A 15,729-nucleotide genomic window follows, 5' to 3' on the forward strand; every position below is an offset into this window, starting at 1 on the left:
GTTATGACTTGCAGGTTTCTGTGACTGGTTTGGGCTCCACTGACTTGATGGTGACAGCTCTTCACAATACAGATTTGAATCTCAGATTTGAGATTCAAGTCGGTAGTCCACTTTCAAAGAGTTCCTCTGGTCTAGAAATTTATAGGTTTAAAACCAATATGGAGCCAATAACTAGACTCCTATTTTAAGGCAGGCTGTTAGAAATGCTCTCCATTGCAGCTTCATCTCTCTCTCTCTTCAAGTGCAGAAAACACAGTAATTTTGGGAGGATTTGCTTTTTAGGCCATCTTCACATGCCTTCTAGCCCTGCAAACCTGATGGGTTTTGCAGTCCTGGCTGAGTCTGATTGAAGCTGACATCTGTGGGCTTCTGTGAGGGATGTGGGAAGAACGTACTAAATATGTCAAGTTAGAGTCTCCCCAAGCAATCTGACGATTGCTAGTCCGAAAACACTGCTTTGAAAAAGAATGCTGACTCATGGCATGAGGGAGGGAGGATTTATCTTTTAAGGCAATGGGCTAGTATGGTAGGATCTGGATTAACTTCTTAACTTTCCCAAAGTTGCCACATGACAGAACCAATTTCTAAATGCTGCTGTCCATAAAAGTTCTCTCCATACAGCAACTATAATTTTTTTCCTCTGTCTCTTTTCATTTATTGTAAATGTCTTTGGACCTGGAGGTGTCTGTGGATGTCTCCAATTATGTAAGTGAGGAGAACTTGGCACAATGGGCCCCTTATTTCAACTGCGAGTTCTGCAGGCTACTCCTGTGCAAATAATATATGGCAGTAAGATCCAAAAAGTACCCATGGCTATTCTTAGTTCTATTTGATGCTATGGCTATGCAGCAGATCTAAAAATTCAGCCGAAGTACCCTGACAGCAAATGTGTAAATAAGTGTCTATTAATACCATTGCAGACCTGTAAGGAAAGAACAGGAATCACAGAACCACAAAATGTCTTGGAATTGGATGAGACCTTTAAAGATCATCCAGTCCCATGTCCCTGTAATCGGCAGGAACACCTTCCACTTGACCAGGTTTCTCAAAGTCACATCCAGCTTGGCCTTGAACATTTCGAGGGATGGGAAGTGGTTTTTCATCTAAGCCCCCTTTCTACATTGAAAGCCTGCAACCAGGTCTCTGTGGAGCCTTCTCTTCTCCAGGCTGAACAACCCCAGCTCTCTCAGCCTCTTTTCACAGAAGAGGTGCTCCATCCCTTTGATCATTTTCATGGCTCTCCTCCATACCCTCTCCTACAGGTCCATGTCCTTCTTACACCAGGAACCGGACAATAACTGGACAGGAAGACCACAGACAAGACCCCAACCTGGGAAAACCAGGTTAGTTTTAAGCCAGATGAGTTTCTTGCTGTTTCTCCTCCCATTCACATGATCCCTGCCCCAGCCCAAGGAAGGGAAGGCACTACAGAGGAAAGCAGTGAGTGTGGTGTGTTGGTGTCCCTGCTGCTGACAGTTGTTCTGCTCTGTGCAGGTCACATCTGCAATGCTGCAGCCTAAATGATGCAGTAGCCCAGACAGAACCAAGCCTTTCCTTGAGCTGCAAGCGTAATGCAGTATGCAAAAGTAGAGAATGCCAACATCAAATAGTGTTTTCCACCATATTTATTAGATTTTGGGGATTTTCCCTGCCCCTGAAAGCCTGAGGATCTTTTAGTGTTGCATTAACAACTCCATCTCATGGGAAGAGAGGCTGATTTGGAGGCCTGGAGTAAAACGAGCTTTTTTAAAAAAGTCTCATATTTCATAAGAGAATTTGAAGATTTCAGTTAAGTTCATAACATATATTTTTTTATTTATATTTATCTATTTTTATCTGTAATTTTAGTTTCTCAGGTTCAGCCATCCTTGTTAACTTACCTTGAAAAGTCTTTCACTGAACGCTATAGCTTAGGTCCAAAGTGGGTGTAACTGTGCAGCTGAACATGTGATGGATCCTGATTCTCTTTCCAAAAGACTGAAATATGTCAGCTTGCCCAGTGGATGGAAATACTTTCCACTGTGCTTCCCTCAAAAGATCAGTTTAAAACAGAGCGTCGTTGCTTCTGTAAAATTTGAACCCAGAGCCCTCCAGCTTTGGCATTTTATTTTCATGATTTAAATTTGTTCCCCAGCTCCTTAATTTCAAAGGGCCAGCAGTCCACCAGAGTTTCCTTTAGCAATCAGACAAAAAGCAGATGTTCATGCTGAATATTGCACAGCTCTGTACAGCAGGCAGGAAACTTCATGTAATAAAATTATTCAGTGTGGAAATTCTTGACTGTGGCCCAGTTCACAAAGCTTGCAAATATCCCTGTCATGAGTTTGGCCATGCCTTTTGAAATTAAGGATAGGGGGAACAAAGTTAAGTTATGAAAATAAGGTCCCAAAGGCTGAAGGGTTCTGGGTTCAAATTTCTCAAAAGCACTAGGACTAGGTTTTAAAACTGATCTTTGCAATGAACTGCAGCAGGAGGCATTGTCAAAAACTGGGCAAGCTGGCACAGTCCAGTCTTTCCTCAAAAAACAGGGAGGCAAACATAAACTTCTCAGGCAACAGGCTTTTTTTCAGTTAAAGGCATTCTTTAGATGTTAATGTCAGCTTTCTCAGTGTCTGTGGAAATACAGAGCTCCTTCCAATGGTTTGCTTTTGACTTGAATGTCCAATCTAAATTTTTTTGGTTTTTTAACACATCATACTGTTTATTTCAATAAGATATCCTTATAAAGTATAGTAACTCTTCCCTCATTTCAACTATAATCTCCTACAAAGATTCAGTGATTTACCATCAAGACCAGCTCTCAATTCCTTCATACTTTATGAGACATTTTTCCAGGATTTAAAGTTTTTTTACCACCCCATCACATAGGGAAAGAAGATGGTGATCAGACTCAGAATTTATTTTTCAAATACCTATTTTCCATTAATAATGTACAAAATCCTTTCTCTCTTAGAAACAAATGGTATGATCTCATCTGTAACAAAGATGATTCAGGTGGTTCCATTATTTTCTCTTTTTATCTACTAATTTGTAGTGTCTTGGAGTATAAATATACTCTAACCAATTTGATTTATCATATTCCTTTCCAAATTTGATTTTCTCTCCTTGGTTTTGTTTGGATGTCTTTTTTATTGGGAAGACAGTTTGACAACCAGCAGGGACTTGTCCTCAAGTTAGCTGCAGAATGGGAATCTTTCACTTTGAATGGTAGACACTTTTCTCTTTCTTACCTTGAGCATGCACAATGAAATAAAACATCCCCTCTTGCTGGTGATGCCATCACAAATTTACCTTCTTCCTTTGTTAACAAATGAGTACATTTTGCTTTTTGAGAGGCTGAAAAGTTCACTACCCACACAGGGCTTGATAAGACTTTTGAGATAAGAGTTTTGGGTGCTAACTCAATTGGATGACCATAATACATGATTAGTCATAGAGCCATAGAATGGTTGGGGTTGGAAGGACCCTAAAGTTCAAAACTCCCTGCAATGGGCAGAGACACCTTCCACTAGAACAAATTGCTCAAAGCCCCATCCAACCCGGCCTTGAACTGTTCCAGTGATGGGGCATCCACAGCTTCTCTGGGCAACCTGTTCTAGTGTCACACAAACTTCAGAATAAGGACTTTCTTCCTAATGTCTAATATAAATTTATCCTCTATCAGTTTTAAACCATTGTTCCTTGTCCTATCACTACACTCCCAGATAAGGAGTCCTTCCATCTCTTTTCTCTAGGCCTTCCTAAAGTACTGGAAGGCCACAACAAAGTCTCCTGAGGCCTTCTTTCTTCCATGTGAACCCCAGTTCTCTCAGCCACGACTCATGGGGAAGTGTTCCAGCCCCCAGTCATCTTTCTGGGCCTCTTCTGGCTCCTCACTTAAGCAGGGCCATGTCCTTCTTATACTGGGGGCTCTAACCTGAGCACAATATTCCAGGTGGGGTTTCACTAGAGGGGAGTGGAAGATCACGTCTTTTAACCTGCTGGCCATTCTTTTGATGAATCCCAAAGTACCATTGTCTTTCCGGGCTGTGAGCACGCACTGCAGGCTCATATTCAGTTTCTCATCCACCAATCCTGCTGTGTCCTTCTCCACAGGGCTACTCTCAGTTGGTTGATCATCCAGCCTGTATCCATGTTTGGGATTGACCCAGGCTCAAGAGTTTGCACTTGGCCTTGTTAAATTCCAGGAGGCTCATAGGGGCGCAGCTCTCTGTATTATTGCATAACAAATTAAGTGTCCATAAATGCTTTTGATATACTTGAATTAAAATATTTAATATGATTTTTTGGGCATTCCCAGAACTCAGGCTTCTGTGAACAGAAGGCTTGTAGTCCGCCTTGAGCAAGATTTAGCATCTACCTGTAAAAGTATCTTGGAAGATACAGCTAAGCCTTCATACCTTTCCTTACTACTTGTGCACATGCTGAAGTAGAAGACAGCTGGTTGTACTGAAACTTGGACTAATTTGAAGTGGAAGAAATGGAGCTTAACACAAATGCAGGTAGGACTGCAGTTGCTTCTTAACTGAGTGTGTGAGAACATATAAGAAAGGTGGCTGCAAATCAGAGGAGGTATTAACTGAATCCTGAGGTCATGTGGGAAAAAACCTGTACACAGACTGAAGAAGTCAATTGTTGAAGTAAGATATAATGAGAAATGGATAAAAGAGGGAAAATTATATGGGATTGCACTGAAAACATTCCAAGTTGCCAACCCTAATTAGTGTTTGTGAAATCCCTGACTGTTGCCATGGCAATAAATGTGATACTACAAATGCAGCATTCTGACTTCTTCACAGGATCAAGCAAAGTTGGAAAGGAGCAAATCCCTATGTAAACGTCAATATCGTCAATTAATTAGGAAACACAGCAAAATAAATAATAAGAACCCATGAAAGGTAAATTAATTTCTGTTTTCTGCCTGCTATATTTGAAAGTTTCCCCAGTATCAAGCATTTCTGTAATTTGCTTTCATTCTACACTAATGTTTTATCACAGACTACTGTGGAAGTTGTCATGAAGAGAGTTTTTAAATATGTTATTTAGCAAGTTAAAGACTTTGGCTTATTTGAGTGATTCCAGCTTCTTTTAACCATTTCTTTCTTTAAATGTCACTTAGCAAGTTCATTTATTTATTTGTTTCTTTGAGATAAAATTCCACCTAAATAAGCCCCTGAGTTCTCAGTTCCTTTTAGGAAAACTGATTAACAATCTAAAATGGAGCTGATAATCCTGAGTGCCAGCAAGTGGCATATACAGGACCACTGGGGGATCAGGTCCAGCCAACATGGGTTTATGAAAGGCATGTCCTGCTTGACCAACCTGATCTTCTGTGACAAGGTGACTCACTTAGTGGATTAAAGAAATGTTGTCCAGCTAAACTTCAGTTAAGCCTTTGACACCATTTCCCACAACATTCTTCTGGAGAAACTGGCTCCCCATGTCTTGGATGGGTGTGTTCTTTGCTGGATAAAAAGCTGTCTGTACGGCCAGGCTCAGAGAGTAGTGGTGAATAACATCCAGCTGATGGCTGGTCACAAGTGGTGCTCCCTAGGGCTTGCTCTTGGGGCCAGTTCTGTTTAATATGTTTATCAATGATCTGGATGAAGAGATCAAGTGCACCCTCTGTGAGTTTGCAGACTCTCACCAAGTTGGATGAGAATATCAATCTACTGGGTGGGAATATTGATCTATGGAAAGGCTCTGCAGAGGACTCTGGACAGGCTGGATTGATGGGCTGAGGCAACTGTCTGAGCTTCAACAAGTGCCAGGTCCTGCCCTTGGGTCACAACAACCCCAGGCAGTGCTGCAGGCTGGGGGCAGAGTGGCTGGAAAGCTGCTGGTGGAAAAGGACCTGGGAGTGCTGAGTGACAGTGGCTGAGCATTAGCCATCATGTGCCCAGGTGGCCAAGGAGGCCAATGGCTTCCTGGCCTGTGTCAGGAATATGAGACCAGCAGGACCAGAGAGGGGATCATCCCTGCGTACTTGGAACTGGTAAGGCGGCACCTCAAATCCCAAGTTCACTTTTGGATTCCTCAGAACAAGGATGACATTGAGCATTGAGGTGCTGGAGTGAGCCCAGAGAGGGGCAATGGAGCTGGTGAAGGGTCCAGATGGGAAGTGCTTCAAGCAGGGGCTGAGGTAGCTGGGATTGTTTGGGGAGAAAAGGAGGCTCAGGGGTTGTGGCAGCAGCTCTCTGGCCACAGAGAGCAACAGACGACTTTCCCAGGCATTTTCCTGGGTAAGACTGTCAGAAGATCAGAGAAAATAATGATAAACAATTCTCATCTCCACTTGCTGCACCTGTGGTTGTGCACATGTGGAATGTGTAATGGAAATTTGTTTACCAGAGGGTGATTTCTTAATTGGACACTGGATGGTGTTTTGATTCATTGACCAATTAGGTCAATGCTGTATCGGACTGTCTGCAAGGGGATGAGTTTTTTACGAAATATAGTATAGTATGATATAGTATAATAAAGTGATTGATCAGCCTTCTGCAATCACGGAGGCAATGCTAATTATTACCCAGCTGGGGGCCTGTGACAACAAGGGGTGACCTCATTGCTCTCTATAGCTGCCTGAAAGGAGGGTGTAGCCAGGTCTGAATCAGTCTCCCAGATAACAAGTGACAGGACAAGAGGAAAAGGCCTCAGGTTGTGACAGGGAAGGTATAGATTGGATATTAGGAAAAATTTATTCACTGAAAGGATTGTCAAGCACTCAAATGGGCTGTCCATAGGAGTGAGTGTCACTGCCTCTGGGGTATTTAAAAGGCAGATGTGGCACTTGGGGACATGCCTTTTTCATGGATTTGGCAGTGCTAGGTTAACTGTTGGACTCAATCTTAGAGTCTTTTACAACCTAAATGTTTCAATGATTCAATGAAAATATTAAACAATGCAGAAAAAATGGTGGTTTTTTTGTGCATGGTCTTATCTTTGGCATGAATTCAGAGCCTTGTACTACTTGAGTAATTTCATTATACACACATAAGGATCTTGCCATATACAGAACATCATTTATATCTGTGCTGTGGTTTAACCCCAGCAGGCAACTCAGCCCCAAACAGCCACTTGCTCACTCCCCACTGGTGGGCTTGGAGACAGAATCAGAAGAGTCAAAGGGAGAGAAGTCTTGGGTTTCTCCCAATAATAAAGACAGGTTAATAGAGAAAGCAAAAGCTGCATATGCAAGCAAAGCAAAACAAGAAATTAATTCATCCCTTCCCATGGGCATGCAGGTGTTCAGCCATCCCCAGAACAGCAGGCCTCTATCATGCTTGGGACTTGGGAAGGCAAATGCCACCACTCTGAATGTCCCCACCTGCCTTCTTCTTTCCCCAGGTTTTATTGTTGAGCATGATGTGTATGGTACGGAAAATCCCTTGGGTCAGTTGGAGACTGTCTCGGCTGTGTCCCCTCCCAGTTTCTTGTGTACCCCCAGCTTTTATCACTGCCAGGGTGGGGAGCAAAAAGAGCCTTGGCTCTGCATAAACTCTGCTCAGCAGTAACAAAAATATCTCTTTGTTACCAACACTGCTTCCAGCACAAATCCAAAGCACAGGCCCACATCGGCTACTGTGACAAAAATTAACTCTATCCCAACCAAAACCAGCATAAGGTGGAATCCCACGCTTCTTTATAAAGAAAATTCTTGGTTTTGTGGGGTAAGGTCAGAATCTTTATCTCATTTGACTTTCACAGCCATATAACAATTTCAAGTTTTCTGTGATCAAACGCAGCCACAACATTCCATATTATGAATATAGGCATAAAGGTGACTAAAGCTAAAAAAGAAAACAGAATAAAACTTGCTATAAGTGTTTCCATTTAGTAAACAAGTTTCTTTTACTTTTATTTGACAAATCACTGCATTGGTAATACTCACAAATGAAGGTCTGGAATACAATTCTCAAATATGTCCTCTGCTGCTAAGAATTTGATTAACTGGCACCCCATTTATTCAATTACTACATCAATGTTTTGGCATTTTTAAAAGTTAATCCTTTTTGTCCATTAGTAATTATTGTTTGATCCATATCTTGCAATATTCCTAATGGTTGGCTTCATTAATTTAATAAAGGACAGATAAGTATTTCTTTTCTAAATACTATCTAGTTTGGTCGACAAAACATGTGATTGGATTGACCATGATTTTGACTAGTCTCATGGATGACTTCATAAGCAGGGTAAGAAAGGTCAGTTTGAATACCTGGGTTATTTTGAATTTGTCATGTTTTTATAATTTGATACAGTGGCAATATAATGGAAAGAAAAGGAAAAGGAAGGAAGAGCATTCACTGGACACTAGCTCAGCAAACAGAAGGTTTTATTCGCAACTCTATGACCAAGATGCTGTATGTCCTTGTGTTGGTATTCTCCTATTTTATTTTTATGTTTGGACTGGAGCTTCTTCTGGGTGGGAACTGGAGGTGCTAATTAGAGTACGTAGCAAAATGGGGTCCTGATCTCTGTTGTGGCCTCTAGGTGTTGCTATAATACAAATAATTAATCAAAAGACATGTTTCAGCGTCCTCAGAGGGTGTTGCCAATTTTTCCCAGAACCACACTTAATTTTATACAATTAAACCCCTCTCTCTCCCTCCTCTCTACAGCATAACTGAAATTTTAGCTTTGTGTATTGGGCAAATGAACCTGAATGTGAAAAGTAAAAATAGGAAAGCTGTAGAAAGAGATTTGACTCACCTCTAGTTAAAGTTCCTCAATTTTGGCTGCCTTTGAGATAGTCTCTTGTCCAAGGGTGGTTGCTACTAGAGGAACCTGCTATTATATTCCTGACTCAGCCCAAGCTTCCATTGACAAAATCAACCTTTCGGCATCACATCCCTTAGCAAGGCCTCTGCAGCTGATGTGTTTTAGGGGTATAAGCACACAAGGCACACATAAAGACACAAGTGCAGGTTAGATCAGGGTATAGGCCTGTTCTCATGTCTAAGGACATGAGGCCCTAAAATAATTACAAACTGAAATACTTGTAAGTTTAGTAAGGATAAACGTTGCCTTGTAGGGTGAAAGTTCAGACCCTGGTGTGGCTTGATCTCAAGATCTGCATATTTTGCTCAAGAGGGAGCTAATATGCAAAACTCATTGTCATTATCATTAACAATCTTAAGATTCATAGTTAAAATTTTAAAAATACGGCATAGAAAAAAAAAAACCAACAAAAAAACCAGCAAATCATTTGGAAGAGTTAGCACAACCTTTTGTTTTGTCATATTTCCAGGGCAGGGGCTGCCAATCCCCAGCCCAGCACAGCACATCATTTGATGTAGCCTCCAGCCGAGCAGCTCCTGCGGAACAGCGCTCGCGGAGGTGAGCCGGAGCCATCCGTACTCACGGCAATGCCCGGGATAGCGGCAGATGCCTCTCAAAACTGTGTTTGTTGGAAATGCATTTGTAGCCAAACAGTTTTGTCTGGCAGGGGATAAGCCATCCCTCCTGCAAGGCAACGGCACGGTAAGGAAAGGAGTTGGATGGGCATTGGAAGAAAATGATGCAGGTGCCTGCTGGAGCGATGCCTTAGCAGGATTTACTGATGCACAGGGGCTGAATACGGGATGGGAGCTTTGTCCTCTTCCTGGCCAGACATTGGTGCCACGAGCCCTGTAGCTATCCACTCCCTTCTCTGCAGTCTCATCAGCTCTGGATTATCAACTACATTCCCTTTTTGTCATGGAGGAGAAATTCAGTGAGGAGTGAACAGTCTCTCTGCTCTGGTCTATATGTGGTTCAACCTCTGGGACAACCATGGTCCAGCTCTCAATATCTAATTGAGATTGCATAACCAGATACTGCAGGCATGTATTTATATAAAAGCTATTTTAATCAAAAGACTAGCCATTAAATTGCCAGTGTTCTTAAGCATGCTTCACCAATTTTTCCACTTTTAAGACTCAAGTAGACAATTTTTTTAATGTTTTATAAATGATAAAAAATTCACATCAGATTTTAACAGAATTAAGCATACTTATTCAACACACATGGGGCCTCTGAAAAAAATGTTATTCAATTTAATAATTTTAATTTACATTGTATATGTACATGAGCATTTCTTTCAACCCACAGGTTAACACCACAAAAAAAAAAAAAAAAAGAAAAAAAAAAGAAAGAAAGTACTGTGGTTAGCTGAGTGAAGAAACTCTTGAGACACTGTTGTCTGAAATAAAAGCAAGGCACTCTCCCTTAACACCTGATATATTCCTGAATTCTGCCTAGACAAAGGCATGTTCACACTGAGAGAGCTCTAAGAATAGTAGTAGATTTATTCTGCATTAACTCTTTCTTTTGCCACTGTGACAGGTCACTGGTTGTACTCTAGGATGAATCAGTGTATTGAAGTTGACATGAAGGACAATTCCACAGATGATGGGATTTGGGAGAGTATCACAGCTAAGACTATCTATGGAAGACTGGAGGACACAGACTACGTGAAATCTCACACGGGGCTCTCAACCTGCTTCCTCCCACTCACATTCCACTTAATAAATAAACCTTGCTCAACAAAAAAGCAATTTTACTGTACTATGCTGATTTGCTTCAAAATCCTTGATAAGGGCACGTTCGCAAAAAGCTCCTGCAAGCCCTTGTCTGGCTGGTGCTCAGCACCTGGCAGGATTTGTCCTTAGATAAAAGTAATTTCTCAAGGGACCTTGTGTCTTACACAAGGAGACAAAAGCAAACATTCTTTTTTTGGATTTTATGTCTGTATGTTTTTGTATGCGCACATGTGTGTGAGTGTATATATATATATATGTATATATATATATTTAGTATATACAAAAGCAAATTCAGTCAAAATATATTTGTCTTGCTGGTCAGGCTTGTTACAGCAACCTACAAGAAACATTAGCTTCTCTGATATTTAATTATGCTATTATGTTTGCACATAAGCTTAAAAGTCAATACAAAAAGCAATACTTCTCCAAATATTATCTGCAGGTAAACCAGAAATATTAACTATAGTGATTAGAAGTCTGTTTCCCTATTGACACTACTATAAATCTTGATATAAGAATAATTTTTTCATAAAAGCACATCCAAACATAGTAAGTGATAAAATACCAGATTACTTTTTGAAAACCATACAGTGACTCGATATCTGGGTTATCCTTTGCAGCAATTAGGCAATTCATTTGGCATCTGTTTGATTGTATAATTTAATTTCCATATAAACAGCATAGTTTAAAAAAAGACAAAAGCTAGAATGTTTAAAGCTAACAAAAGATACAGTGACATCAGGTTGACATTCAAAAATTTCTTTAGCAAAATGACCAACAAAATTTTGACTTAATACAGTGCATATAAAGTTTTTTAGAACTGAACTTTTTAAATATTATTTGAATTTAGCAAAACATGAGCAAGATTTTAATATCAAAGTGCTAAACAGTACTGCCTTAGAAGTCACTGCAAATAAACTGTAAAATAACTCTGCTTGTGATTTGACAGATATTTTATATACAAATGGTTAATAAAAAGACACGCGCACACACACACGCACACAAATATAGGTATATACATATATATACATACACATTATATATATGTATATAGTTTTCCAACTGGTGTATCTGAGTCAGTGTGAACACCCCATTTAGTTATCATGTGTAACAGGGTTCCCATGAGCTGGCAGTCATTGCAATAAATACAGGCAAAGCCATTACAATATACCATGCATACAAACATTTATACAAATAAAGACACTATGCAACAAATTATCTCATATTAATATGGCATCAACAGTATAAACATACAAAAAGGAGTACGAACACGGAATGTTTAAACGCAGCCCACTATATCCTTCCTAGCACTTACATTCATACTATTTTACAAGACTTGCTTGTTCTTGAAAACCATCTTCTGTCTGTTTACTAACGAGTTGCTTGTGTTAGAAGTCTAGAACTGAACTATCCCTGATACTGACCCTGTATGCTCCAATCACTACTTACTCGGGTTTCCTTAGCTAAGGAACAACTGAGCCACAATTGCTCCCGTGTCTTCCACATACATTTGTCAATAAGTCACGCTACATGGAATCAAGTTTGGAAAACTCTGTCAGGTAAGTTAGTGCATGTAATTTTCTCCCTTGATTTCTTCTGTTTGTTTTCCTAATAAAATAAATTAGTTAATAAACGAGACTTAGTAAGACAGCACTTTAAAAAATTGCACTTGAACATGGGAGCTAACAGCCATTGTCATTTTGCTATATTTGATTTGTATGAAATGTTTAATTGAATGTACTTTGCTAAAAAAGTGAAATTTTGATTAGATTGTGCTGATGTATGTGCCCTTGATGCAGGAAGTATGCTAAAGGTATCCTCACAAAACACATACTACCCTGGCAAACAACAATTTGCTGTTCTTTCAAACACAGCTTCTACAATTTTACTCCTCACAGACCATGAGGTGTTAAACAACAGATTTAAAACAGTCATGTTAACCTTTTACTGCTGCTGGGATAGCATTGTCCAAAAGTGCCATATTAGCCATTTAAAAAACCCAAATCACACGAAAGAAAACAAAGAACACAACCCCAAACCAGTAAGCCAGTAAGTTTCAGGCCACAGGTTGTAAGGACAAAGCGCCAGAAAAGACCTCATGTTAGACTCGGAGCGGCTTTTCTGTTAAGTGAGGGCAGAAATGTTAGCTGTAAGTCACGATCCGTTTGCCTGCTCTGGCGGGCGTTTGCCTCTCGGGAGGGTGGTTTGACTCAGAAGGGTAAGGTGTCCAGAAACAGCCTGTCGACAATGGAAGGGGCTGGCACCAAATCTTCCAGTTTCAGGTAAAAGATACGCTGCAGTCCCAGTGTGCAGAGAGAACGCAAGTCAGCCAGAACACCCAGTACCTTCGGCTCTGCAGACTCGAGCGGTTGTCCTTTGTTTTGGCAACTGAAAGTTAAGTGATCTTTCAAACTGCTTGTGATCTTGTTGCATAGCTCTTCCACTTTCTTTGGTTCTTTTAATCCATGTCGTTCTGCAAAGCCAGAGGAAAGAAACCACATCAGCATCCCTATCACAAATGCATTTTCTTAGGTGTAACCCAGGTGCATACCCTGGAACTCAGAGCAAAAAGTGCTCTGAGAGTGTAGATTTCTCAGAACAGCTGGGGTTACATGGAGCCAGTTAACCTTCTTGCCACACAAAATAAGAGAGGGCAAGTGCCCTTTTCTCTTTATCTACTAAAACAGGTGACAGAGATGCTCAGTTATGATTGAAATTCTTGTACAAGGACTCCAAGCATCCTGCGTATCTGACATAATTTTCATGATATGAGGCAGAATTAATTGGGTGATTTTGCAGCAAAACCATCACAGGAGGAGTTTTGGAGATTTCCGTGCTTCCCCACCAGTCGTGAATGCTCAATAACTATGGCAACCATTATTTATTCAGTGAATTCAAGTGGCGATCAATATCCTTAGCTAGCTCCATCAGCGCCCAGCCTAGAATTCCACCAGGAATTTGCAGACACTCTTACAAGAAACTAAAGGCACCTTACTACCCTTTGTTATTTTGATCAGCTGCTGCTTTTTAGTTTATTCATCTTTAAAAGCTCTAGGATAAAAGAAGCCTGGAAGTTAACTATTTTGCTTTGAGTGAGCAATGCCTGAACAGCTGCTATATTATCCATCACAAAAACCTCAGCACTCCTAAAAGGAAGGAGAGCTGGGGTTTGTTCCCCTTCAAATATCTTTTTAAAATACAACAATGATGTTAAATGCATTCAGAGTTCTTTAAGCATAAGTAGAATTAATCAGATTTGTGATTCATTAAAAGCAGAGTTTTTACAGGGGAAAGAATTCTATGTTGTTTGCTATCAAGGCTTAGTGGATGAACTAAAGTAACAGAACAAAAAAAAATTCAGGAAAAAATCTCAAATTTGTGGTGTATTCATTTGTCTCTGACTTTGAAACACACAGGTAAGTAAGAAATGGCTTCACAGCAAAGTCATAATAATTTACATGTGAAATAGGATGGTGCCAGATACAGTAATCAAAGAAAATGCAGGTTATATTAAGTCAATTAGATATATAAAATAATGACAGCAGTGGATAAGGAGAAATTGTGGCAGTTCTTGTGTTTGATGGTTTTGAAGTCATCTCCTTCCCTGGGCCTCTCTCCCATCCCTGGCAGCCAGCAGCCACATTGTCCCCAAGTCTGTTCCTCCATGCCAGGAGGAGCAAGCAATAGACATGTCCTCTGTCTGTCCCCTAATGAACAGTGAAAAGAGTACAGTTCTCTCTACTTCCAGAAGCAGAGGTATTGCCTGCATCAGGCACAGTGGTGCCTTGCCCAGGCCTGTGTATATAAACTCCTCGCTCACCACCTCTCTTGGCTTAGATACTCTGTACAAACCAATAAAACAGACAGGATTCAATGAGGGCAGTCAGAAATGCAAAGGTCTGGTTTTCCACTGATATTCACCCATTTTACACATTTTTTTTCCAACTGTATTTACTTAGGGAGAGTTAGCTCCTGAATAATACTGGTTTGAGATCAGAATCAGAGATGTGCAGACATGGACATCTCTGTCCAGAAGTGACTGTGCACTATCATTTAGGTACGGCCAATCTGCCCTGTTGTTTCAAAGCAACACTTATCCAGTCAGTGACATCTGCTTCAGACATCGTTTTCACCTTGCAGGAATTAAAAACCCTAGGTATTCTAAGTGCCTTGTTTACATTAAAACATGAGAAGTCAATTAATATTTAAAGCCTTTCCAGTAAATGGTGTATAGAGTAATTATGTAAGCCTTAACTATACAGGTCACTGAGAGTAAATACTTAGGCAGATTCTGCCATTAAAAATCTTGGCAGATAAATATTTTATACAGGTTGGAAGAGCTGTAGGGCTTTTTTTTTTTTTTTTACCACTAGCCTACTGAGAGAATCTGCAGGACATTAAATTAATCTTGCAATCTTTGAAGAGTTCCCATCTTTTAATCTGCTCTGTTTCCTAGTTGTGTAAGTGAAGATATTTTTATAGATGTAGGGAGCTGCAATACTAGAATGGATGCAAAACCTCACTACAAATTACCAGAGCACATTTTCAAACCACTGCCTCAGTAGGTGGGTACCTTGCTGCAGAGTATGAAAAATTATCTCTGGCTCTGGACCATGCAGCAACTTTGTTAGCATTTCCAGCCAGAACTAAACAGCTTGTCTCCCACTGACAAGTTCAGAAGGTTTCATGAAAAAATCATGTCTTTCGTGAATAGCCATGAAATGTAGGAGGCAAAACACTATGTGTGCAAAGATTATCGTATTAGTAGCCTTACTTTACATAACAAAATCGTGGAAATTCAGAATTAAGAGATACTCTGTCCTTAAAATCTGGTGCTACAATATCAAAGCAGTCCCTGATAAACCAAATTGCCCTCCCCTGAGTGAATTGCCATACAAAGGCCTTCACTACTTGCACATCTCCATAAGGGTTAATCCCTCACACCTGGAGCTGCCTCTAGGGGTTTCAGTCTTAAACTCCTAAGGCATTCATAGAAAGTCAAAGCCATCTGTGTGGAAGCCCTTGTGCTAGGGAAGGACACTGTGTGCACTGGCACTGCCACTGCACTCTCCAGTGGTAGAACACAACTACTTTCTGAAGAGCACACTCATCTAAGAATAGGCCCCTCTCCTTGGTAGACTTGAGGCATCTAGGGCCTAATTTGCTCAAAGATTTAGATTGAACAGGGTTCAAATAACAGGAAACACAT

General features: G+C 40.5%; 1 protein-coding gene across 1 annotated transcript in view; it reads right to left on the bottom strand.

Moving 5' to 3' along the window:
* Positions 1-7,826: 7,826 nt before the first annotated feature.
* NR4A3 (nuclear receptor subfamily 4 group A member 3) overlaps positions 7,827-15,729 on the bottom strand; it is a 31,356-nt gene continuing 23,453 nt past the window's right edge. The window contains exon 8 of the mRNA XM_036400305.1: positions 7,827-12,993. Within this exon, the coding sequence (XP_036256198.1) occupies positions 12,731-12,993 (263 nt within the window). The 3' untranslated portion in view covers positions 7,827-12,730. The remainder of the gene's footprint in view (positions 12,994-15,729) is intronic.

The sequence above is a fragment of the Molothrus ater genome, chromosome 1, assembly GCF_012460135.2.
Source record: "Molothrus ater isolate BHLD 08-10-18 breed brown headed cowbird chromosome 1, BPBGC_Mater_1.1, whole genome shotgun sequence".
NCBI lineage: Eukaryota > Metazoa > Chordata > Aves > Passeriformes > Icteridae > Molothrus > Molothrus ater.